Genomic DNA, 24,186 nt, shown 5'->3' on the forward strand with positions numbered 1-24,186 from the left:
TCTCTTGAAGTGGTCGCTGTTGTTTCACACAAATGACTAAATACAACAGCGTAGTTGGTGGAGGATAAATCCAGCCTGTGCTGGCAGGTGTGGAACTGTGTCATCACCACCACCGCTGCCTCATCTCCCCTAAGAATAGCTTGCTGTTAGGAAGTCCAGACGGATTCCCCTGCCCTTGCTCACTACCACTACGCAGCCGGTTGGTTTTTGACCAAGAAAAGCCATGCCTGTGTTTACGCCATGCTGCAGGGGCGGTGGTAAAGGGGGCGACTGGACGGAATGTGTGGAGGCCGTCTCTGGGTCCCTGTCCAGAAGATGTCATCTTTACGCGCCACTGCATAGGTATGCCATTGTCGATGAGCTGGGACTGGGCTGTCCGGCCACATGCCAGGTTCAATCCACAACCTATCATGGAATGCTGCACCTCACAGAGGAGCTGGCAACCCCTCGAGCTGTGCAAACAGAGAGCCCCATGTCTCCTTATGGACGGCTGCTTTATCCCTGAGGCACACTGGAAGGGGTAAATGCTCAAGAAATGTGTTCTGCGGTGTTAAACGAGGATACATATGCTCAACACAATTGTTTGCACCGTGTAGTTGGTCTGATATGTACATTTAAAGTGGCACCATCTCTACAAAAAAGAATGAAGGAAAAAATAAAACTGTAGTAATTTAATAGATTATATTAACAATATCTTCTCTTTAATTAATGGTTTGGGTACATGATGTATGGTTTAATGCAGTTATTTGGCCTGAGTGGCTGATGAAATAACTAGTCTTGATAATATCTATATGACATACACACCAGACAGTCTATAATGCCATAATGGCATCAATCCTAAAAATGAATGACTTAAACAAACATTTGGTGTATAAGTTACTACGTAGTGTGATTAGCGGTCCATAACGGTTTTAAACCAAAGTTCTTTTCAATCCTACAACATGAGCCTGAAAGTCTTTTTTATTGTTATTATTTAATCAATTCCACACAGAAAAAAGCTCCTCTCTATCATAACTTTGCATTTTTCTATTATCTAAATTATGAAGTGACAACCCTTCTAGTTAAACAGCCTAGACAAGGCCACTGTGCAGAATCACTGATACAGCTGAAAGTATGAACCAAGAACCACATCCGATGAGGCCTTCACTGTCAACAAATTGACTGGAAAACCGCTACTACTTGATAGAACCAGAAACAACTGCCACAGGCTGATGTCTTGACTAATATGTCTTAGGTAAATTTTCTTTAAAGGATGAATTTAACTCTGTAGTTGGTGCTTGACTGCTTCATGCTGTTCACTGATCAGGACAGTGTGTTAGGCTATAGCACACCACCATTTCCATGAGTTTTGCATTCACCATTAACGTTTTCCATTCTCACATGCGTGTGGGGAGTAGATATTTGCTATGGCAGCACTGCAAGACTACATGCCTTTGTGGGTTGGAGAGGACTTGGCAAGACAGACTGACATGCTGATGCATGCATGTACAGCATGGTATGACGTACGCACATGGACCACTCCAGCTTGGCGGGCAAACCCACTCAGGAAGGTGGAACCAAAGCCTGAGGTAGCCACCTTACACTAGCGACAATCACGTGAATGGGGGAAGAGAGAACAAGACTTCCGCTGGGAGGGACACAGAAAACAACTCTGCACTCGGTGGTTAAACATACATCAGTTGTAATAGCAGGACACCACTTCAGTCATCCACCCATGTATAGCCTACTTGAAGAGCATGCATTAACGCAGAGCCAGAGGTGCATGTCAATTAAGAAAATCACACAGGATTTGCTTATAATAAAATAACATGGGTCTCCAGTATTGCTAGTGTAATGACTTGATTTTTTTTTTGCAGGTAAGTAAGAGCGTTTGCTTTACTATACAGGTGGAAACAGCTCCGCCCACAAGTGACCTTGAAAAGGCACTCAGTCATTGAAGTGTCTTGCAGACAATGCCACAATCACTGAATATTACATTTACTATCATTGGAATGACCGCAAATCTCGAAAAATGAAATTTCATTTCTTAATGTTAGCTTGTTGTATCACTAGTAATAGAAGAGCCAGGGAAAGTTACAGTGTTTCAAAATGACTGAAAGAAAGCGATTTAGATACCCTGATGGACAAATATTTTTACACGACAGCGCCATCTGTTTCGTCTGTTTGGATTCTACATGAACCTGGTCCAAATAGAAACACGGTATCTCACTGGTCGAGATTAGTAAGAGCTGGCAAAGATAGAAACACTTTGGTTGATATTTGTTTATACAGAAGCCTAAAACTAAATCCTAAATATACACCATGTGCAATGTTTTCCATGTCATAGTCTAGTATTGTGACGAAACAATTAGAATCTTACTGAATTTCTATGGGGGCGAACCATAGACTGTAACAAATAGGGGCGAACCTTTGAATAACATTAATATCAGACAGAATGGTGAAAGTGATGTGAGCCCTCACCATGCGGTAGATTGTGACGCCTAGAATCCTTCATACGATTGTGTTACGCAAACGCATGTCTGCTGGTGATTTGTCAGGTTTGGCCCTCCCTCTTTGTAGGTAACTTATTAAAAAGAGTTTGCAGGCGGAGTCGGGCACCGAGTGGGATATATTGGGTGGATACATCAGGACGCACCGGGTACGACTCTGTCCTTTCAGGAAAATTTTGAGGACTTCAGTGTCAACCCTGTACGTAAAGCCACCCAACACAGAATCAACAATCGCCTAAAAGGGAAGTTTAAAAAAATTCAGTATGCCGGCGGCCAACAAAGATTCTGAAGGTGGATGGAAGAGCTTTGTCTGGAATTCTGAAAGGAAGGAATTTTTGGGACGTACAGGAAGCAGTTGGTGTAAGCACACTTTTTTCATTTTCTGGATATATTTGGTAAAGTCGTGTCAACGTGGTTTGTGCGTGAGTAGTCCATACGCAGCGCCGGCTCCACAGAGACCATGCATTACGCACACCATTTCCTGACTTCGAAAAAATAGCAGCACCTGTTTGATCGAGCCAAACACGCCTCGTCTTGACTTCGTTTTGTTGATAAAAATCCTCAATAGAAAGGCATTTTGTCGAAGAATCTGATCAAGGCATTTTATCGATGACCTCACATGTATATCCCCTTTCCTGTGCGTTCACTTGTTGGATGGCAACTAAGCCCAGTCAACAAGTAGACAAATGTAGCTTAATTGGTCTGTACAGACGTTCAAATTAAGTATTTATGCTTGAATTAAGAGAAGGCTAGATTGGAGAATGATAGTCATGATCGTACACTATTTACGCACAGGTGGGCATCAAAAAGCAAGCTTTGATGGGTGTCCTTTGAGAAAGAGGTCATTTTGAAGGACGTAATTGGGATTGTATGACTGTAGGCAACAGGAAATGGTATTACAACTACAAACATCGCCAAATATGCCAGATAATCTTTTACTTTTTGATAAATGATTGATTTAACATGCTACCCATTGTAAGATTAAGCATCACTCTCGCCATTTCTTTGTCGTGTTCTCTAAAAGAAGACACTTAGAAAGCTCATGTCTGAAGTATCACAGTGTTACTACAGTGCATTCTCTATGTTTTTAATCATACGATCTAGTGGGTTATATGAGATTTTTTTTTCTGAAAGTCTATTTTTGTCCGGAAATATTCATGTAGATGTGTAGCTATAGCCTGGTAATGTAGCCGATAATTGCCATAGATTAACAACAGACAGTGAATCCCCTTCCTGTTTCCATGTGCCGCCGCAATATTTCTCTTTTAGTTATAACCTTCCCTTGAAGCCTGTTTTGCCTTTGCCGGCATTTTGCATTTGCAAGGACTGGGGCGTTGTGTCACTTTATCAGTTTTCCCCGTGCGTTTTTATCTTACAGGCCCAACTGTGGGCAAATCTGAATAGATGTCCCGAAGACTAGGCTAGACTACAGCTACTCACGTGCTTTGTCGTCAAGGCCTACTTATCCGCAAAGTTTTTCACTCAACTTCCCGATAAGATATTGTTACATTTAGGTCATTAACTGCATCTTATTGTCATGGAAAAGCCTCGCAGTGTCTCCAAGGCGACTTGAACAGCCGGGGCCACTACAACCGACCATTTTTTCCCCCTGCACGACTTTGATTGAATATCGGTGACATGTGGAATGTCATGTGTTAGCCTATACCACGGAAGGAAAAAAATATAGGTAGGCCTAGGCTAACAGTGCGTATGAACTTGGATGGTGAATTTAATGTCGGATAATAACTTATGTCAGTTTTCGTGAATGGCGAAAGTTGGACAAAACCGGTGTTCCATGTTCCTGACAGTTGTTACACAGTAACAAAATACTTAGCGAATTAGTAATTGTTTCCGTCACGCGACGAATTGCAACATTCACCAGGCTACGCAACTCGACCAGACATTTGCTATCGTTGTTGAAGTAGTCATGCAGATGTGTTTGCGCTTAATGTCCTCTGTACGATGTCGTTAATAGACTTGGGGTAAAAAGGACTTCTTATCCTAAATTCACCCATTCAATGTCGACGGCTATGTTAAAACATGCTACTGTTGACTACGAGTTTGAGTTTCAGTGTCAATCGAGTTGAGAGAAAACCTGTAGTCTCTGGGATTATATAATGGGGGAGGGTCTGTGCCATAGGCAACATGAAAGGGAAGTGAAAGGCACCAAGAAGCACCTCACCATCGCGTTTGATTAGCCAATAGCAACGCTAGGATCTCCCCCCCTTTTTTTTCTTTTTTGAATTGTTGGTTTCAATTGGCCTGGAGCTGACACTTAATGCCTCAAACAGACTATTTACTGTATGTTTGCCCTTTGCAGTTTATTTTGGTTTGTGAGCTGATCATCAGTAACCCTATGGCTGTCATGTTCAGTGTTAGCATTTGCTTTTTTTAAAATGTATTTTGTAGATTATACTGTAGGCCTATTCTTGGAGATAAGCATTTCCAACACATTCCCTCATCCTCTTGATACTCAATCTGTTGGCATGTTAATCCATTGTGTATTCTAACAATGAGGGGTACAATGTGTTTCCTGGAGATTTGAATGCCACTGTATGTGTTACTGTCATCATCTTGGACAGTATTTGTGCAAGTTCTCCAACGATCTGAATTACTAGTTGTACCAGTTAGCTTGTCTATGTGAGAAGGGGGGATGGGGTGACAGGACGTTGTCTCTCTGAGAAACCCTCCAAGAAGAAGCAGCGTAGAGACTGAGTTGCTGACTGCACTCTATTGAGCCACAAAAAAGGTTGTTTTTGTTTACGCCTGTAAATTGGCCTGTTGAAGATCACTATGAAGATGATCAAGCTAAGCCAGGTTCTTCGATACCTAGTGGTATCGAAGGAAAGAGTGACAGATTAAACAAGATATGTTGCTTTGCATCATGTTTAGATTTAAATCAGAATGCAATCAGACTTAGTCTACACTAATGACACTCTATTAGAAGGTTATACATATCTTATGACAGAAGTATTTCAATATATAAGCCTATGTCTAGTGTTAACAACTAGTATGTGACTACACCCACATCATTAATAATGGGATATTTTATACGTAGGCTTATATATTACCCTAATAGTAACTTTCATGGAGACCTTAGGAAACACAACTTGATGGCTTGGACAGCATTTGTGAGTTTATGTAAAAACTATAAGAGGTAGTATAAGATTGTATTCTTAACAGATGTTTGATGGTTGAGACGACCTTGTGTTACCTCTGTCTAGAGAAAAAGTGAAAATTAAGTGTTTTACACTGTGAAATTCTTGATTCCAACTCCTCCCTTGGAATTACATCTCAGATACCAGATTCAAGAAAGGACTTAGTGTGGAGCTGTGTCCAATTCAGTCCAAAGTGAGATGCTATCTGCCATATTCTCACCAAGCTAAAGCCTGTTTTTACAGCTTATGAGACCGCATTCCTTACAGTCTACGAGATCATATTCTATGAATCTTCCAGGAATCTCACATTTTTTTAAAAACGTCTTTAATGACACAGACTAATTTTACTTTCTTTCTTTTACAGTTAAAATTTTTATCTTCTATGTGGTCTTCTATGGATGCCTGGCTGGAATCTTCATCGGCACCATTCAGGCCATGCTGCTCACCCTTAGTGACTACAAGCCCACGTACCAGGACAGAGTCGCACCCCCAGGTGAGTGCATGCCTTTAGCTGTGTTCTTTTCTGCCCACATGCCATATCTGTCTACTTAAATGCCAAGGTCAGTATGAGATTGACAGGCTTTTGAGGTTTGTTATTGTTATGCTAAGCTGGGGTATTAGCATATTTCAAGCTACTCCTGTTACTTAATACCTGAAGCAATTAGCCTACATAAACTAAATGTATGAATGTTTGGGGTACGTTTTGACATTTGTTTTTGACCATCTTTGACCTCTGATATGTGACCTCTGTTAAGTTATTAATCATTTGTGAAAAGGAAAATAAAAAAAATTAGAGGTTTGAGGAAAGAGCCTTTGCAGAGTTTGTCATGTCATAGCCTACAGATCGAGACAGCTCTCTCTTGCATGTGTCTGAAGGTCTGCACGACCTCTCCCAGATTCAGCCATTTTGTCCTTCATTGTTCCTTTGCCCCACGCTGCTTCTCCCCTGGGGGAGGGAGGTGATGTTCTCAGTGATTATCATTACAATACTGTTGAACTGCTAACAGCAACCAACACAAAACATTCAAACCCAGAAATGTTAAAAATGAGATGGACTGCTACACATCTGAACTAGGGGAGAAAAAAACAGCTGTGCAGTCCACACCTTTTGGCCTCAAACAACATACATTGAGAAACTGTATGGCTGTGTTGTTTGGCTCTTGTGTTTCGCTATTCTCTGAGGAAGTTCCCTCTCTGTTGCCTGGCATCCGCGGCAGGGCTCAGCCCACCTCCCCAGTGTGTGCCAATGAATGTTTGCACAGCGCACACGGCCGCTTTGCCGTTTACACTCAGCCGTATTTCTGAGGAGCTGGCTGAGACCAAAGCCACCAGTTCTTCTTGCCAGGGAGGCGAGTAGCGAGCCATGAGTGGCCATTTCTCCTTCGAGAGGCAGTTTGAACAGGCCAGGGGCAAGGGTTGAGGAAGTGACACGAGCTAAAAGAGCGGTCCGGGGCCTTCATTGGCGCCATTGATAAAGGAAGGAGGTGGACGACACGCTCGCTGCACTCAAGCCCCGCCTTCTCTGTTATGGGCCAAAAGTTTCCATTGTGAGAGGGGAGCACGTGAGCTGGAGTGGATGAAGGTGTAGAGGGGTGGGGGTGGGGGTTTGGCGGCGGTTGGAGGGAGAACGGGGGGAGGTTGGACTTTTACAAGCTCTGTCTGAAAGTAGAGGACCCAGAGCCAGCGCTTGTCTTTCAGTACCTAACAGCAACGGGGCTGGTAAAGATCCTCCTGTGCTTCCTGCCACATTCTTTTAGGACAAAATAAACGTCTGGCGTTCAAAAATAAAAAAAGGACGCCTAGCTATTAAACTCTGCACTAGCGCTGTGTGTAAGTGCAGCAAATCTGCTGTGAGAGAGGAGGAGAAAAAGAGAGTGAGGAGGAGAGAGAAAGAGAGAAAGAAAGGGTGCCTTTTGAAAACAATACAGGGTTCCTCCCACTCAAGCTCCTCTTCTCACTCTGGCAATGCCACGCCTTACTCTGGCCTCGTGTGTGACTTATGTGGAAAATTACTGCCAAGCTTAGAGCACAAGGCTCATCTAAGCCCTGTGTGTGTGTGTGTGTGTGTGTGTGTGTGTGTGTGTGTGTGTGTGTGTGTTTGTATTTTGTATTTTGAGAAAGGGAGAGATAGACATGGAGAGAGTACATAACCATGGCCAGACTTGCTGCTAACACTTCATTCATTGTCCATAATAATGTTTACAGAGAGCACAGGCACATATTTGTCTTGTGTGAAGTGAAGTGGACATGTACCCAGCTACGGAGACAGTTTATAGGAGTTACTCTGGAGAGTGTTTATACGAGTTATTGAATTGGGTCCATTTGACTTATGAGTCTTATGAGGCTATGAGTCATGTCTTCTGTGGTGTAAACAGTTAAACAGGTGTGTGTAACGTTACCGAGTTTGAATAAAATAAATCCCTCTAACTGGCTATGTGTCGAAGTAGGGAGGAGCAAAACAGCATCTCTCGTCTTGGCTTCACAATGCTGAAGCTCTCTCAGCAAGACCCTGACGATTGTTTGCAATGTCTCCCAGTGCAAAGACTCTCATTTTTAATCAGACTTTAACATCAAGCTCTTTTGTTTGTTTTTAGGGTTGTCACACACCCCACGTTCTGACAAAGGAGAAATCTCCTTCACCATGAATGACCCAAAGTCGTACGAGAAAATTGTCTCTGCAATGAATACTCTGTTGGAAACATACAACTCCGCTGCCCAGGAGGACCAAGTGAAATATGAAGACTGTGGCAGTAAGTAAAGCATAATAACTAATGCACAAATTTCACTTACATACATTGCTGCACAGATATACTTTCCCCTACAGCATCTTCTGGCTGTTTTATGTGTGTCATATAAGCATAAGAATGTGCTATCTGTTTACTGAGTATTTAATTGTCATTCCTTCCTTCCTTAATTCATTCATTCATTCATTCATTCATTCATTCATTCATTCATTCTTCCCTATCTTCCCCTTTTCTCTTTATTTTTGTCAATTGAAGTCTATGTCAAAGCCATTGAAATGTCCAGTGTTCAAAGTGTTTTCCTCTCAGTCTTATGAAGAGGAGTGAGCATAGTTACAACTGAAACTATGTATCAGGTGTTAAACTCAAGTCTATATAAGCGAACTAGTTCAGCAGTAAACAGACAACTGACTTCGTAACAACATACTAACTTACTAAGCTAAAGGATTACCGGTAGAAGTCGCTCGAACGAAAAGCACACTCCTACAGAAAGTCTGGACTTTTCAAGTGGCAATCTACAGCGAGAGCCCACTGGTGGGCCATTTTGGCTGTTGCTTTGCCACTTTTGGCTGTTGCTTTGCCACCATACTGTGTAGAGTAATCTTTTTGCTTGCTAATTTTGACACCAATTTCAAGTATGAGTAACTAATGCAGTACCAGCATTAGCCCATTAAAGAATTCTTAATAGGTAAATGGACGGTAGACTTTGGATCTATAGTTGCTGCACACTTATTAAATTGCGTCATGGTATTGATAAGATGCAGATGAATTAAAGTCTGTATTTCAGCTGTTTTGTTTGTTTTCACTCAGTTGACAGTTACCTCAACAAGCTAACTATGTAGGCTATTGTTTATTGTTCCTGTATTCATGGCATAGCCAAGTGAAAAATAACTTTAGTGGTTCTAATGGGTGTTGTTGACTTACAATATAAACTATATAGTGTTGATTTCAAGAATAGAAATGTTTATTTTAGCAGCCTGTTGACTGTGACCGAGTTACATTTGTAAGCTGAAGTATCTATGTTCAAAGGTTTAGAATTGAGAGACTACTGTTTTACCTCAGAAACTTGCTTGCTTGACTGATGGGCATTCTCCTGTTGTCTTCAGTTGTACCAGAGGTGTCCAGGAACCGTGGCGAGCTGGACGGAGAGGGAGGGCTCAGGAAAGCTTGCCGCTTTGACAGAGATTGGTTGGGAAGCTGCTCAGGCGCCGATGGCCATTATGGCTTCAAGGATGGCAAGCCCTGCATCATCGTCAAGCTCAACCGCATCGTCAACTTCACACCCAAGGTAAGCAAACAGGCATCGTCATGTCATTCTCATGTCTTTAAAACCTCAGGATGTGATTCTAATCCAGATAGACAGACTACTCAGCTGTCTGTTCATTGTGATGGCTGTTGGCATATGGTCCTGGATTTGTAAATGGGAGATGAACATACTGTAGTGGATCAGGTGCAAACCATAAACAATTCATGAACTGAAAAAGCAACAGCATTGCATCAGAATCACAGCCGACTGTACTTTTAAGTTTGCGTGTGATAAAGAACTAGCTGGGTGAAGACTGACCTACATGTTTTCTTTCAGGTGCCAAAGACCAATACGACCCTACCATTAGAAGCCCAGGCCAACTTCCAGGCTAATGCGCTGCCCATGTACTGCACCAACAAGGTAAGACCATCAGAAGGCATGGGGATCACTGGCAACACTGTACAAGCATACAGTACAGTATATGCTAGTATAAGTATATTTCTACTGAATAAGCAATAATATATGGTGTTTTTATTATTATTATTATTATTATTATTATTATTGACTAACAGTGGTTTCAGATTTAAAGACATGCGAGGCCCGCATTCTGTATTTGTTTAAAAATGTTTGACTGCAACTGCTTAATTGAAGAAGTTGTCCTCACAGAATCAGAATTAGATCATCATCACACAATTGTAGAACCTGGTTCTTAACAATCCTGTCTTCTTCCACCAGAGAGAAGAAGACAAGAACAAGATCTCAGGGATTGAGTACTTTGGGTTCAAGGGAGGCTTCCCCCTGCAGTACTACCCGTACTATGGCAAGCTGCTGCACCCCCAGTACCTCCAGCCACTGGTGGCCGTCAAGTTCAACAACCTCACCTACGACGAAGACCTGCGTGTCGAGTGCAAAGTATTTGGAGCCAACATTGACTACAGTGAGAAAGATCGCTATCAGGGACGCTTTGAATTCAAATTCAATGTCAAATCATCATGACCTCAGCTATGAAAATAGCACTGTTCTCTGCCCATTTCAACACATACTGAATTAGAAAAAAAAAAATTGAAAATAAAAACTGATAAAAAAAAACAAAAAAACACGACTAGTCTTGAACAAACTCTCATAACCTATGGGACCTACACTTAATCTGTACGCTTTACACTAGCTTTTCTGCATATGTCTAGGGTTAGAATGTAAATTACAGGAAGCGATAGCAGGTAGCAATAGCAACTTATTTATTCTACTGTAAATGAAATATTCCTTGAGCCATGGGACATCTTCATTTATTACTGTAAATTATGATTCCACTACTGACGTAGCGAGCAGTGTTTCTGTCCCATAAGTATTTCTGCCTAGTGTGGTTTTCTATATATTTTGGAGTGTGTTGTGCAGTAATCGCATACAGTGGTCCTTTCCAAGCCATGTTGTAATTTTCTGTCGTCTTATGTGAGTAAGCTTTAGTGGTCCAAGGTGTGTGTGCGTCTATGTGTGCGCGTTACTCTGTACGTTAGTCTGTGTGTTTTTATGTGAGTTCTGAAGTCATTGTGTGTGTGTGTGTGTGTCTGTGTGAGTGAGTGTGACAGAGATAGAGAGAAGGGAGGAGCGTGAGTGTGTGTGTGTGTGTGTGTGTGTGTGAGTATGAGATAGAGAGCAAGTGTGTGTACTTTACTAACTGAAAATACTGGCATGGTACGCCCTAGTCTCTTCAGAGTGTGTGTGTGGGTGTGTGAAGGGCTGCACTCAGTGGAATCCTTCAGTCTCTCTGTGTCTTTTTCAGTTGATTATGGGAAATTTTTATTTTTATGTCACATTTTTTTCTCCTTTCTTTTTCTTTGGATCATCTTGCAATGGGTTATAGGTTGATTACATTTCTGTTTAATTCTTTTACTTCCTTTGACTTTAGAGTGTAAGCTGGTGTGTGTTCAGCCTGATGTGTTTGTCACCATAGCGGCAACAGTGGCAACTCGGAGCTTTCAAAAACATTTTTTTTTTGTTGCTGGAGACATCACAATGTGGTGTAACTTTCTAATGAATGTTTTAGCCATTTTCATGGTGGAAGAGTTTTATATTTATGCAGTTGTACAATTTTTTTCTGCAGGAAAAAAGTGTAATGTATGAATCCAAATACCAAAGTCAGTGGTCAAACATAAAAAAATTCATCAGACGCGATGCAGTACCCCTTGTAATAGGATGTTTTGTCGGTGTTTGAAGTGAAGTCAATGTTGAACATCAGAACATCTGTCGAGAGTCCAACTGCTCTTGACATTTTATTTAATCTGAGAAGACCTAAACAAATAAACGGACAATACTTTGTCAGACTCAATTTTTGTTTTTATTTACATAGCTTTGTTCTTAGAAAAAACAAACAAACAAACAATCATCCATCTAAAATCTTGAAGAAATATTGTACCTGTAGAACACAAGAGAAAATATTGTTAGACTCTCAATCTGAAACACTTTCTAAAGATGGAGTTTTAGACCATCATGATGTTCAAATAAACACATGCCCATCATTTCCCATAAATATTCAGTTCATCTCAGTTTTGTTATTTTCATGCGACTGTGTGAACAATCAGGCCTGCCAACTGTCACAATGATAAATCACATGTGTATTTGTGAGTATGACACTATGAGTGTGTGTGTGTGTGTGTGTGTGTGTGTCCACTGAGACTATGGTCCTCGGAATGCGGCTGCTCAGCCGGTCAGTTGGCAAATGATTAACAAGGAGCCGTTTGTCTGTCGGCTGCTCAACAGATCAGGAGCTTGAAACAATGACGTCCAATGGGTCGAAACAATGTTTCTCTCTCTCTCTCCCTCGCTCTCTCTAAAGAAACCTTGCTGTTCGCTGCCCACCCCCTGAGGCTGGGTGATGTGGGACCGCCTCCGCCTACTTGGCCGGGTCATGAGACCCAGGAAGCCGACAGAGCTGCGGCTCTGCTTTCAGCTGGCCTTTTCTGCTTGGACTCACATGAGAAGCCAGTAATTTGTGAAGGCGAACTCTGAATGCCACCAAAATGACTCCTACTTGAACTGACTTCATTGAAAAGGCTATATAGTATGGTGTTTGCCTGCATGAGTGTGTATGTGTGAGAGTGAGAGACAGAGATTGAGAGATTGTGTGTGCGTTGCTTTCTGTAGTGTACCGAGTGAAGCGTGGGTGTGAATCGGGACACGTTCTTACCTCCAAGACACTGTCCTCAGGCAAGTCTGTGCAGTGGACGGCGTTCTGAACTTTGTTCTTGCCGTACAGCGCTCTTAAAGTACTGGGTCGTATGTGCCGAGCGATCTCCTGTGAAAGCAAAGCAAGACCAGGCCCGTCATGTCAAAGGTTGGGATGGCAGAAGTGTGTGGGTGTGACAATTTTAAAAATGGAAGGAGGGAGGACACACGCTCACATCCCCAAAGATTACTTGTTGGGTGCAGAGTCAAAGCAAGGGAAAAAAGAAAAAAAAAACAATCTCATACATCAACAGCTCCCGACCGTTAATACTTTGTGTGTGCCGTTTTGAGCGAACTGCTCTTCCCCAGACAGCTTTTGCTTTTGCAAATGAGAGGAAAGGAAAAGGAATGGTTCTTGTCTCTCATTCAGTAAAGAGAGAGCCAAACACACCCAGCGAACCAAAGCGAACTGGCAGAGAACACTCATTCAACATTCTGAGCATGTGGTCCTGCAGCAGCGCACAAAAAACATGGCTGTGGGGATGGGCTAACTGAAACAAACCACCATCAAAGTCATCTATAGTATAGGATATAGTGACTATACTATTAAAATACAGTCTGTGATTCTGATGATATTTTGTTTGTTTTGGTTGATATTTTAGCTTAAAAGCTAGTACTGCACAAACACTGGAGTTTTGTTTGAGTGTGCACAGAGAGTGACAGAGGGAAGAACTGTTTTGAATTTAAATAAATACATAAATAAATAAAATCAGACTGCGCCTTCAACAGCATGTAGAGATTGAGAACAGGAAAGATGTGTGGAGAGAGTTTCAAGCAAGGAGCTTGCGTGTAGGACTCACACTCACACACACGACCGCTGTTTACTCAGGCGAGGCCATATGCGACAGATGACAGAGTCGTGATCAGCCCTGCTGTGTTCGTTCTGAGGTGGACTCCACATCCTCCGTGTCTTAAGACAGCACTCCCCTGTGCTGTGCTGCACCCTGCTCTGGGCACTGCACACTGGCAGCACTTCGCCACAGTCGCCCGGTTCCCTCGCCGCCGCGCTCCTTTGCTTGGACGGGCAGCGCTTGGCCACGATCCCGTGGAATCACGGAACCAGAACTGGGACACAGAACTGAGAAGTCCGTTTTATTTTCACGTTTTCAAAGAGAGTCGTGTTGGGAAGAGTTGGGAATCTACAAGGGATTCGTTTGGAGCTGGCCACAGCAGCAGGCCAAAGCCACAGCTACAGACGACAGGCCCAGCACTAAAATGGATGGTGACGAAATGTCCTCAAGGACAAGGCCGGGCTCTACTGTCCTCTGCTAATCTCTGCCATGAGGAAACGTGATCCCAATCCTCCCCACCCCCGGCCCCGTCCCCCCTGAGCAGCTCCAGCAGGGGAGGCGTCCGCTGTAACGTAAACACGCCGGGTGAGGAGAGAATGGAGAGAGCAACAGGCATCCGGCCCCCGACAACTCTACCCCTCTTCCCCTCGGCTCTCTACAGAAGACAGAGCCACCCGACGACTCTACCCCTCTTCCCCTTGGCTCTCTACAGAAGACAGAGCCACTTGGAGAGAGCACACTCTTAACGGCTCAAGAAGCGTTTACAAAACACACAACACAACACACACACACACTGAGCCTACCTGAGGACCTCACACAACCACAACGCCAATTACCTTCGAAGGTGCTCTTTAGAGCAATAGATGGATATGGAGATGGAGCCCACACACTTCCATGGGAAATACTCATCTTGGTGATTATAGTTTGGGGTAACTGGCAGGGGAGAACAGGGTTTATGCCATCTGTGAGAAGAAGACTCCCTCTTTTGGACAGGATTTAGAACCACCTCATCATTTTCACCTTCAGAGGCTGGGACAGACTGGCTGGAATTACCCTTTGAATTACATGCACAGTGACATGTACTCATTTAGCAGACTTATGTCAATTACATTACAAGGGCCATTGTACTCAGCGCAGCTCGGGGATTGAGTGCTTTGCTCAAGGGCACAACAATGGAGGCTGGGAATTGAACCCACAACATTCCAGGCTACTGCATGCTACATGCTAGTTCATGCTAGTCCACACAATGCTACCATCACCAAAAATGAACCATTTATTGCAATCAATAGAATGTATTATAGGGCTCTTATGTTATATGTTGGGCTTTCATATTTAACATACTGTATGACCGTTGCACATTACGAGTCATTTACATTAGTAATGGAAACAAAATATCAAGCCATATGCAGGGGTAAAGCACTAATATCTAAAAATAGAGCATGTGTGTCAATGAACTAAGAAGACACTGCGTCCGTGATGGCCAATCGGACATGACACCAACTTCCAGATAAGATTCCCATTCAGTCATATTCTAATTCTCCAGAACTTTATGTAATGCCAGAAAGCCATGGATGCACTCTGCACGCCCAGCTGCAGCACAGTTGGTGAAACGTGTCGTGTATAATATAATATTATATCATAAGGTTGGTGAAAAGTGTATAATATAATATTATATCATAAGGTTGTTGTACATGTTCACTTAGCTTGCTGCACAGTTGGTGAAACGTGTCGTGTATAATATAATATTATATCATAAGGTTGTTGTACATGTTCACTTAGCTTGCTGCACAGTTGGTGAAACGTGTATAATATAATATTATATCATAAGGTTGGTGAAAAGTGTATAATATAATATTATATCATAAGGTTGTTGTGCATGTTCACTTGGCTATATTCCAAGAGCTGTATCGGAAAGTGGTCATAATGACGGGATTTAACATCTTAATATAGCTCCAAACAAGTTCACAATCTGCATTAAGTCCGAGGCTGGTAACAAGCTCTGTTTCAGTGCCAACAAGACAAAAGGTCCTCGTCCATTTCCCACACAACCGGAAACCATGTGCTTAAGTCTCTATAATCAAACCATTTCTTTCTCTGCAAATAAGTTTTCTTGTCTTTTTTTGGCATCTGTTTTGGTGTTTTGGTACCCCAGCTGAGTCAGAGTGATATTTGTTGCTTATCTCATGGCATACATGGTGTGCTTGGAGGACTGAGGCAGAAAGGAAACTCTGGAGATCTGGGCTCACGGAAACATTTCCCAGCCAAAAGTCGCCTGTAATTGCAATAGTTTCCCACAAGTGACCTGCAGCCAGCGACTCTAATTCCCCCCTGATGAGCCCTCGGGGACTGGAGGGGAGCGTGCTCACGCGATGCGACTGCCGTGCGTTCACAGAGGGTGGGACTGGACTGGACCAGACTGCTGCAGAGGAATGGGCCGCCCTGGTACTGGTCCTGCCCACCATAGACACAGCTTACTTTGCTGAGGCATGTTTTGATAATCAAACAAGGAACGTGCATGCCCATAATGCCGACTAAAAATGCATGCAAAAAGTTCTTTAGTGGAGTAAACATTCACATTTGTTCCTTTATAATGTTGCTCCAGCATAAACCTGCGTTGGATGAACACATATACTTCTCGTTTTGAAGACTGAGTGACAGGCAGTGCAGCCCCTGCTGCTGAGCAGAGGGTGTGCTTGGTGAAACGGACCTAATCTCAGAGACCTGCCACACAGGGCTGTGCTTCAGCTATAGTGAGCTCTGTCTGTCCGTGTGAGTGTGTGTGTTTGTGTGTGTGCTATGCGTGTGCGTGTCTGTGTGTGCTCTTTCATAAAAAAAAAACAAAAAAAAAACGCTCTCATGGCCCCCACCATCCCCCACCCTAAACACACTCACTCACACACACACACACACACACACACACACACACACACACACCCACCCACCACATGGAGAACGTCAATACAGATGATAAACTAACGTCACACACTGTCTGACTGAGCTAGAGACAAATAAGCCTGCACCTCATGGCTGCACCTCCTCCTTGCTCATTCCCTGCGTGTTGACAAAATGGATCCTATGTGTGCCAGGTCCATTTCTGTGACACTGCCAAATAAACATCTGGGTCTGTCTGACTGCAGCGACGCTCCTGAACTGAGGAGCAGGCTGCACAGTACACACACTGCACGGCTCGTGTGTGCGTGTGAGTGTGTGTGTGAGAGAGAGAGATAGAGATAGATAGATAGACAGAGAGATAGAGAGGGGGGGGTTGTTTTTGTCCATGAAGAGGTCAGTTTGTTTGTGTTTGAATCCATATGTGCACCTGTGCATGTGAGTGAACATCTGTGTATCTGTGTGTGTGTGTGTGTGTACGTGTTGGACACAGATCATAACAAACGTGACCATATTCAGCAGCTGCTGCTCACACACTGCACTATGATGACAGCAACACAAAGGTGTGTGACTAGGTGGGGCAGGCCAGCCAACACAACAGCCCCCAGAGAGAACACTGTGCCAAGGGGAGCGCTGTGGCGCAGCAGGCTACAGCGCTCATACCACATATGGGTCCGAGTGCCAAGAGAGGAGAGACCAAAGATTCTAGAACAGAGCTCTGTTTTAGAACCTTTGGTAGAGACTGTTCCCTCATTCACAGGAGAGAGCTCAACACCCGTGGAACACAACATAACAGGACCAGAGTAAGGAGAGCCATCCTCAGTCGTGGGGGTTGGTTTGGCCATTAGTTCCCCCCAGTAATGGTGCCGTGCAGCGTGACCAGTGATAAGGCATTGGCTATTTGCTTTTGAATATGTCCGCGGAGAAAACTGGAGAGCTTTGATTGATTTGTTTGGCTTAATGTGCCCTAATCAAGACGCTTTGTGTGCTTCTCTCAGGGCAGCAGGAAAAGCGGGAGGGAGGGGCCACACTTTGTTTGTCACGACTGAAGGCTGCCCGCGAGGAGAGCGTCCTTACATTTTCGCATGACGCTCAAAATGGCCTTCTGTTTTTGTTTTCCACGACGCGGAGCAGAGCAGCCCAGAGCAGCAGTTGCCCGGTGCACTGGGGCTCTGGAAAACAGAGAGAGAGAGAGAGAGAGAGAGAGAGAGAGAGAGAGAGACAGCAGCAGGAAAAAGTGAGGAGGTCTTGCTAAAGTTCAGCCGATGTCACATGGCACGGCCCCTGCTCCCATTGACAGGCTGATGTAAGAGTGCTTTAATTAAGCACCGATCAATGCCCTGGGGCAGAACTGAAGCCCAGAGAGAGAGAGAGACGGAGGGAGAGAGAGAGAGCGAGAGAGAGAGAGAGAGAGAGAGAGAGAGAGAGAGAGAGAGAGAGAGAGAGAGAGAGAGAGAGCACACTGCCATGGTTACTACAGGGGCTGAGGGCTGCTGCTGCTCACTCCCTTTGGAGGCAAACGATGACAACGACGACGACGACAGTACAGGCGGCACACAGAGAAGAGTGCCATTAAAATCAAATAAGATTTGTCATTGGGCCCCTTATTGAATAAGCAATAAACAGAATCTGGTTTACATGCTGTTAGCCATCATGCGTTCCTCTCATATTACTTCAGTAGGGCATCTCCTGATCAGGTGGCAATGGCACTGAGTTACTTCTATTAGCATACGGAACATTGAGGATCAAGTTGCACTTAATGTGATTACAGATTATTTTTAGAGAGGGGCATATGAAGATGAGAGGAAGACACAAGAGAGGCAGACACTGTTTTCTGTTTGTGAAAAATTGTATTGTTATCCTGATGGGGGGAAGCCTGTTGCTAACTGCTTGCTCAAATGGCTGCTGCTCTTGCTACTGTAGCTCAGGCTCTGTGCAGGGCTGGTCTGTCCAGCATGTTTTTTTTTTCCCTGCGTTCTGCCGACACAGAGCGGGCTAAATTAGCAGGTTTAATTCCCACACAGCAGCCGGGGTGATCCAGGAGGTCTGTTTGGACAGTTCAGACGAGAGCTAAGCCTGAATACAACTAGGAGTTTTCCCCAGAATGCTTTATGGGCGTTCTCAGATTAAAATGCCAAAGAACTGGCATGTACGTGACATGTTTCACACCGGCAATAAAACGACCATTCATCTATTCTGGTGCTTGGTCATGTCAGAGGAACTCTGATTTACAGCGACCAACGCCACACTGAACTAATCCAAACAAACAGCACTGTTGGACAGCAGATTGCCTCTGTTGTCCAGCGTCCGAGGACAACCTCGGATATGTTCAGGGCATACAAAGTCAAATTCAGGGAAAAAGCTGAAACGTTTTAAATAACTCGAAAGCTACCCAGGAATGATTGAATGCAGATGGAAAAGGAGATTGTCCTCGGGCCATGCACAGGCGAGTGGGAGACAGCATCGTGGCCCCATTAACTAGCTAACTAGGTCATCGTTTTTACAGTTGTATCAACTATTCAATACTGTAGCTGTCTAAATAACAGTACAGTCCTTCCTCCAACACCCATCTGATACATATTCATACTCATATTCACTCAAGTCGGCTCGCTTGGAGAGGCCAGTTTGGCAAAAACACTCACTTTTAAGCTGTCAGTTTAGGACATGTTCTGTTGTAATGTTAATAGGTAGGTAATGCTGAGACTTGATAAGTGCGACTCCATGATTCTTGACTATTTTTATTATTATTTTATTTTATTTTAACTTCAGAACTCCTTACTGTAACTGCCCATTCAATTTCTCAATCATCCTGTCATGCCTGTGTCTATGCTTACAATGTGCACAAAGCTGTCCATATCTATGATTAGAATGTACGGTAGCAAAGACGCAAATACTATTTGAATACATTGGCAAACTCAAGTTGCTCTTGATAGAAGCCGGGTTTTTCAAAAGAATGAATTCGAATGCACATGTGACTAAGCCAAACAAGTGCATCATTTAGGTAGGTGTCAGAGTGACCGCCAGGGCCACCGTCCCTGAGAGTGACCGCTGGCGTGGGCATCGAGGCTCGGCCTGTGACTCTGTAGCGCCGGGGACAGAGATGCTTTGTTTCAGCGCTCACATCAGGTCGCATCACAAGACAGAGGCTTGTCTCATGACTGCTAGAGCCGTGTTGTGCTGAGCCCATTGGAGGAGCTGGTGGTGGTCAAAAGCGCTGCGGCACTCTACTCTCCCGCGTACTCTAAACTCACAGGAGGGGGAGGCGGCTAGGTTATCCAGGATGCCTGCCAATCACATTTTAAGATAGTCAGGTTTTCACCATACTAAGCTCAATCTTTTAAGATTGAACATTAGTCTGACGGGGCTGCGCTTTGTTTCTACTGCACTTTGCATCGTTTAAGCTTCGTTATCGTCACGTCACCGGCCAATAGCGCGCAAGGACTAGAGTATGGCCATTTCTGATTGGAGCCAAAGGTTCTGGCAGTAAACAGAGGAAAAAGATCTACTGGTTTCCAGCCTGAGCTGCCGGGCGAAATTCAAATTCTCCGGAAGTTCAGGCAGGGTTCACCCAGCCTAATTTTAAGATGCATCCACGAATGTTTCCCAACCCAAGGAACTTTTAGCATATGCATTTCAAGTAAGAGTACATACATATACTACTGTCTACACTGCATTATATATCCGATCCTGTCTATGCACCACCTGTCTATACTTTGTATATCACATTGCACTTTTCTGCTTTTTTTGCACTTCTGGTTAGACGCAAACTGCATTTTGTTGTTTTTGGACTTGTACTCTGCACAATGACAATAACATTTAATCTAATCTAATCTAATCTAAAATGGAAATGGACACAGGATACTGTAAACAGACGAGAGTACTGCAGTGGAGAACTGTTGAGTAGCATCACAGCCTACATTAAATGAAGCCTTATTAAGCGGAGGGGCCGCCCCTGTGACATGTGCCTGTGTGAGACTCTGGAGGTGTTGGGTTTAGCTGCTGGAGCAGAGAGAGATCAGTCAGTCATTGACGAGCGGCCGCTTGAACTTTGTCAGCTGATAGTATCTGTACAATCCATTATTCATTAGAACACAATGCCAGTGAAAGTTAAACTACGGCTCAGCCCACTGCCGAGCGTTCTCACACCAACTCAAACGTAATTAAGCTGCTACTGCAGAAACCACACAAAAAAACGTTTGTCGTGTCGTGTCGAGTTCTACGTCATTCAGATAAATTCGGTCCTAGATATCTCAAGTAGGAGAAGTATACAACAGTGAAAAAGCAACCAGCAATCAGGTGCAAGTTGTGGCATCAACAGCACAAATACTGTAGATCTCAACTAACATCACAAATCATTCTTTCAAGTTTGCTTCAGGAAGGTTATTAGCACATTCTTACTAGGGCAAGCGTTTCATGAAAGCAACCTTTGAAGTAACAGTAGGACAGATACACACAACCAGTTGAAGAGAACACGATAAGATATGTCAAACACACTGTCTCTTCTCTGGTGTGCTGTGCCATAAAAGATTACATATCCAAACAGGACTTCTGCACCAGCGCCAGTAGACCCACTTTAAGACTGGTCTGGCCATTCATATTATTCCGATAAAGACTTTGAAGAGGGAATGCATTTCGATAGCATGTTGTGAAGGGCACAGCCTGTTCTTGATACGGTTCATACAAGCCAACTGGCCACTTCTGACGTGTTAAAACAGTGAGAGAATGTAAATAAAAAGAGAATGTTTAATCTGTAGTCTGATCGATTGAAGATTTGAGAGGGCATAACTGCGTATTTCCCCATAACATCCACACACTCATTATCTATTAGCAGGGAGGTGGCCTTAACAAAACGGGTAAACCATGAAGTCATTTGTTTCCTGAGAACATAATGACAGCAGTGTTCAGACTGTCCTTCCAGGATGACCTCACACGGCCAACTGGCTGGAAAAAGGAGACGATATGTTGCGCGTCATGACTGATGAAACTACGCTTACTCAGGCCATGTTAAGAGCAGACTATACATCAGATGAGACTTCCAGGACACGTTGTTTATTCTGAAAACTCTTTTGGTCAGGAAGTCATGAGAAACACACACACACACACACACACACACACACACACACACACACACACACACACACACACACACACACACACACACGCAATAAAAACACAAAGCTGAACGATCTCTGCGAATAAAAAAAACAAAACAACTAAAACCTCAAAATTCGGTTTAAGCATGCACAGCATGTTGAAGCAATTGCACCCAATAGGATCTAACCACTTGGTTGAGCAGATTTAAGAGTATTTGACACGCAAATCAGGGTGAATTGTGAGCATGTGTGTGTGAGAGCGTGTGTGGGTGTGTGTGTGTGTGTGTGTGTGTGTACAAAACAAAGGGTTCTAATCAACCATGGGGCATTATAAGACTCCGAGGGGCTCTCTGATAACACCAGAGACTTAACTGCACACATGCCTTCTTGAAGTAAGTTTCGAGTAGACAATAACAACAATTACATCAAGAACAAGAATGTGTTTTTGGGAGAGTTTTACCACCATCAATACACTAATCCAGCGCGAACTTTATGGGCGCTGCCATCTTGAATATCGCCATTACTGCGTGCCTGCGAGTGTGACGAGTGACACTTGTCTGTGCTTTTCAATGAAAGCATCCTGTCAGAGAATGTCTAACGAGAGGACTGCTAATGAATGAAAATGTCAGGTGAAAGGGAACATTGGATCAATGATGTCAGACTGTACCAAAACGTACCAATGAAGGTAATTTATTAACACCATAAGGTATTAAGACGTGTATTAATGACAGCTAACTTCTGCAACAGCCGCCTATGGAACCAACGAGCTAATTTCTTAGCAGCCAGGCACGCAGTAATGGCGGTTTTGTGTTACTTCCGTGTTTCGCTGGATTAGTGTATACCATAGTACGTATGTAAGTGTAAGACCAATAAGTCAGATATCTGTCACTGAATGGTCTCAGCATGTGAAGGGAAGGTCAGATGTGTATTCTGGATGCACTGTCTGCTATGGCAATCTTGGAACTTCAAATGATTCAGATCATTTGCTTGCTTATCTTTCACCCTGAGTTCAGAAGAACACAATGTCAACTTCCTCCGCTTCTCCCCACGGGCCGTTTCTGAAGACTAACAGAGAGTACCGGACCACGTCGCTCTGACTCCTTCAAAGGAATCAGTGGACACTCAGGACTCCGATGACTCTTCTCTGCCAGTGAGGTGGACGCCTCCTGTCACACACACACACACACACACACACACACACACACACCGTGTACCCAACAGCCTCGCGGGGCTCAACGCCAGAGAGGCCCGGCAGGCTGTGGCTCTCGTCCAAGTGCTCAGCAGGAGAGTTAGGGAGTTGTCAAGGGGAGTACACAAAGCTTGGCACCATGCCAGTGACCAAACTAGCCACTCATAGCCACAGCCCATTACTCTTCTCTCTCCATGGGTTCAACAGGGTAAGGCTTTCAATGTGGGCTACCAATGACACACCAACAGGTGAGAAGACCCTATTCTGCCATTACTCTTCTCTCTCCATGGGTTCAACAGGGTAAAGGCTTTCAGTTTGGGCTACCAATGACACACCAACAGGTGAGAAGGCCCTATTCTGCCATTACTCTTCTCTCTCCATGGGTTCAACAGGGTAAAGGCTTTCAGTTTGGGCTACCAATGACACACCAACAGGTGAGAAGACCCTATTCTGCCATTACTCTTCTCTCTCCATGGGTTCAACAGGGTAAAGGCTTTCAGTTTGGGCTACCAATGACATAAACAGGTGAGAAGACCCTATTCTGCCATTACTCTTCTCTCTCCATGGGTTCAACAGGGTAAAGGCTTTCAATGTGGGCTACCAATGACACACCAACAGGTGAGAAGACCCTATTCCGCCATTGCTATCGCTATTGAGCTGAACACATCAATCATGTCGGACTTGCCGATGCATTTCAAAATTGCGAATTATTTTTGCATTTTGCAAGTAGATTTAAATACCCGGGTGACTTCACACCACTCTTTTGTTTTTTGTCATTGCAGCATTGTAACTATCAAATACCACTTTAACAACAGGTTTTGCATGTGTGAGTGATCTGGCTGCAGAAGATTTTCATATGCCTGCTATATAAACATCTTTCTTGTACTTCGAGGCAGATCCAAACTTTATTTTGAATATAATATTGCGGATCCTTTATACACCCATGACAAACAAGGTCCAGTATATTAAAGGCCACATACTGATATCTGCACTAAGCAAGACAATGCCTCTTTTGGCATCAGCAGTTTCTGCATATTGCAACAATTACTTTGCAAGCTCTTAAGACCAACAGGTTTTCTTAGGTGGACGCAGGACTCGACTGAACCGTGTGTTGACGAGGAACACACAATGTTCTAAGGCCACTCCAACTTACGATAAGTACGCTCACAAGCAGCGATGGGATTTTGGAGCCTGCCCCAGAAATGAAAGGTAAACACACCTCCAGGTGGAGGCAATTAAGACAACAAGAGAGGAGCGAAATCTCATCAGAATGGGCTTCAACTCATCCCTAAGCTTTTCCCTCTGGACAACGTCATGATGGATCCTCCACAGCCATACAGTGGGGAGAATGAAGATACAACCATCTAGTAA

General features: G+C 43.8%; 2 protein-coding genes across 3 annotated transcripts in view; one reads left to right on the plus strand and one right to left on the minus strand.

Annotated features, from left to right (window-relative positions):
• Nucleotides 1-2,589: 2,589 nt before the first annotated feature.
• Nucleotides 2,590-11,952, plus strand: atp1b1a (ATPase Na+/K+ transporting subunit beta 1a). The gene is made up of 6 exons (XM_062556143.1): nucleotides 2,590-2,849; nucleotides 6,012-6,140; nucleotides 8,242-8,397; nucleotides 9,495-9,676; nucleotides 9,971-10,054; nucleotides 10,370-11,952. Exons 1-6 carry the CDS (start codon nucleotides 2,753-2,755, stop codon nucleotides 10,628-10,630), a joined length of 909 nt encoding a protein of 302 aa, XP_062412127.1. The 5' UTR covers nucleotides 2,590-2,752; the 3' UTR covers nucleotides 10,631-11,952.
• Nucleotides 11,944-24,186, minus strand: part of nme7 (NME/NM23 family member 7) — a 37,899-nt gene continuing 25,656 nt past the window's right edge. For both annotated transcript variants that reach the window (XM_062556140.1, XM_062556139.1), the window contains exons 11-12: nucleotides 12,816-12,923; nucleotides 11,944-12,044 (exon numbers count right to left, since the gene is read on the minus strand). In XM_062556140.1, coding sequence (XP_062412124.1) covers nucleotides 12,012-12,044; nucleotides 12,816-12,923 — 141 coding nt within the window. In that variant the 3' untranslated portion in view covers nucleotides 11,944-12,011. The remainder of the gene's footprint in view (nucleotides 12,045-12,815; nucleotides 12,924-24,186) is intronic.

This window comes from Sardina pilchardus, chromosome 15 (assembly GCF_963854185.1).
Source record: "Sardina pilchardus chromosome 15, fSarPil1.1, whole genome shotgun sequence".
In the NCBI taxonomy this organism is placed as follows: Eukaryota; Metazoa; Chordata; class Actinopteri; order Clupeiformes; family Clupeidae; genus Sardina; species Sardina pilchardus.

What these genes read in the sequence shown, in the direction of transcription:
- atp1b1a (XM_062556143.1), top strand. Translation starts at nt 2,753, where the DNA reads ATGCCGGCGGCCAACAAAGATTCTGAAGGTGGATGGAAGAGCTTTGTC. An exon ending in ACGTACAGGAAGCAGTTGGT is followed by an intron (nt 2,850 to 6,011) that starts GTAAGCACACTT and finishes TTTCTTTTACAG; the next exon opens with TTAAAATTTTTATCTTCTAT. An exon ending in TCGTCAACTTCACACCCAAG is followed by an intron (nt 9,677 to 9,970) that starts GTAAGCAAACAG and finishes GTTTTCTTTCAG; the next exon opens with GTGCCAAAGACCAATACGAC.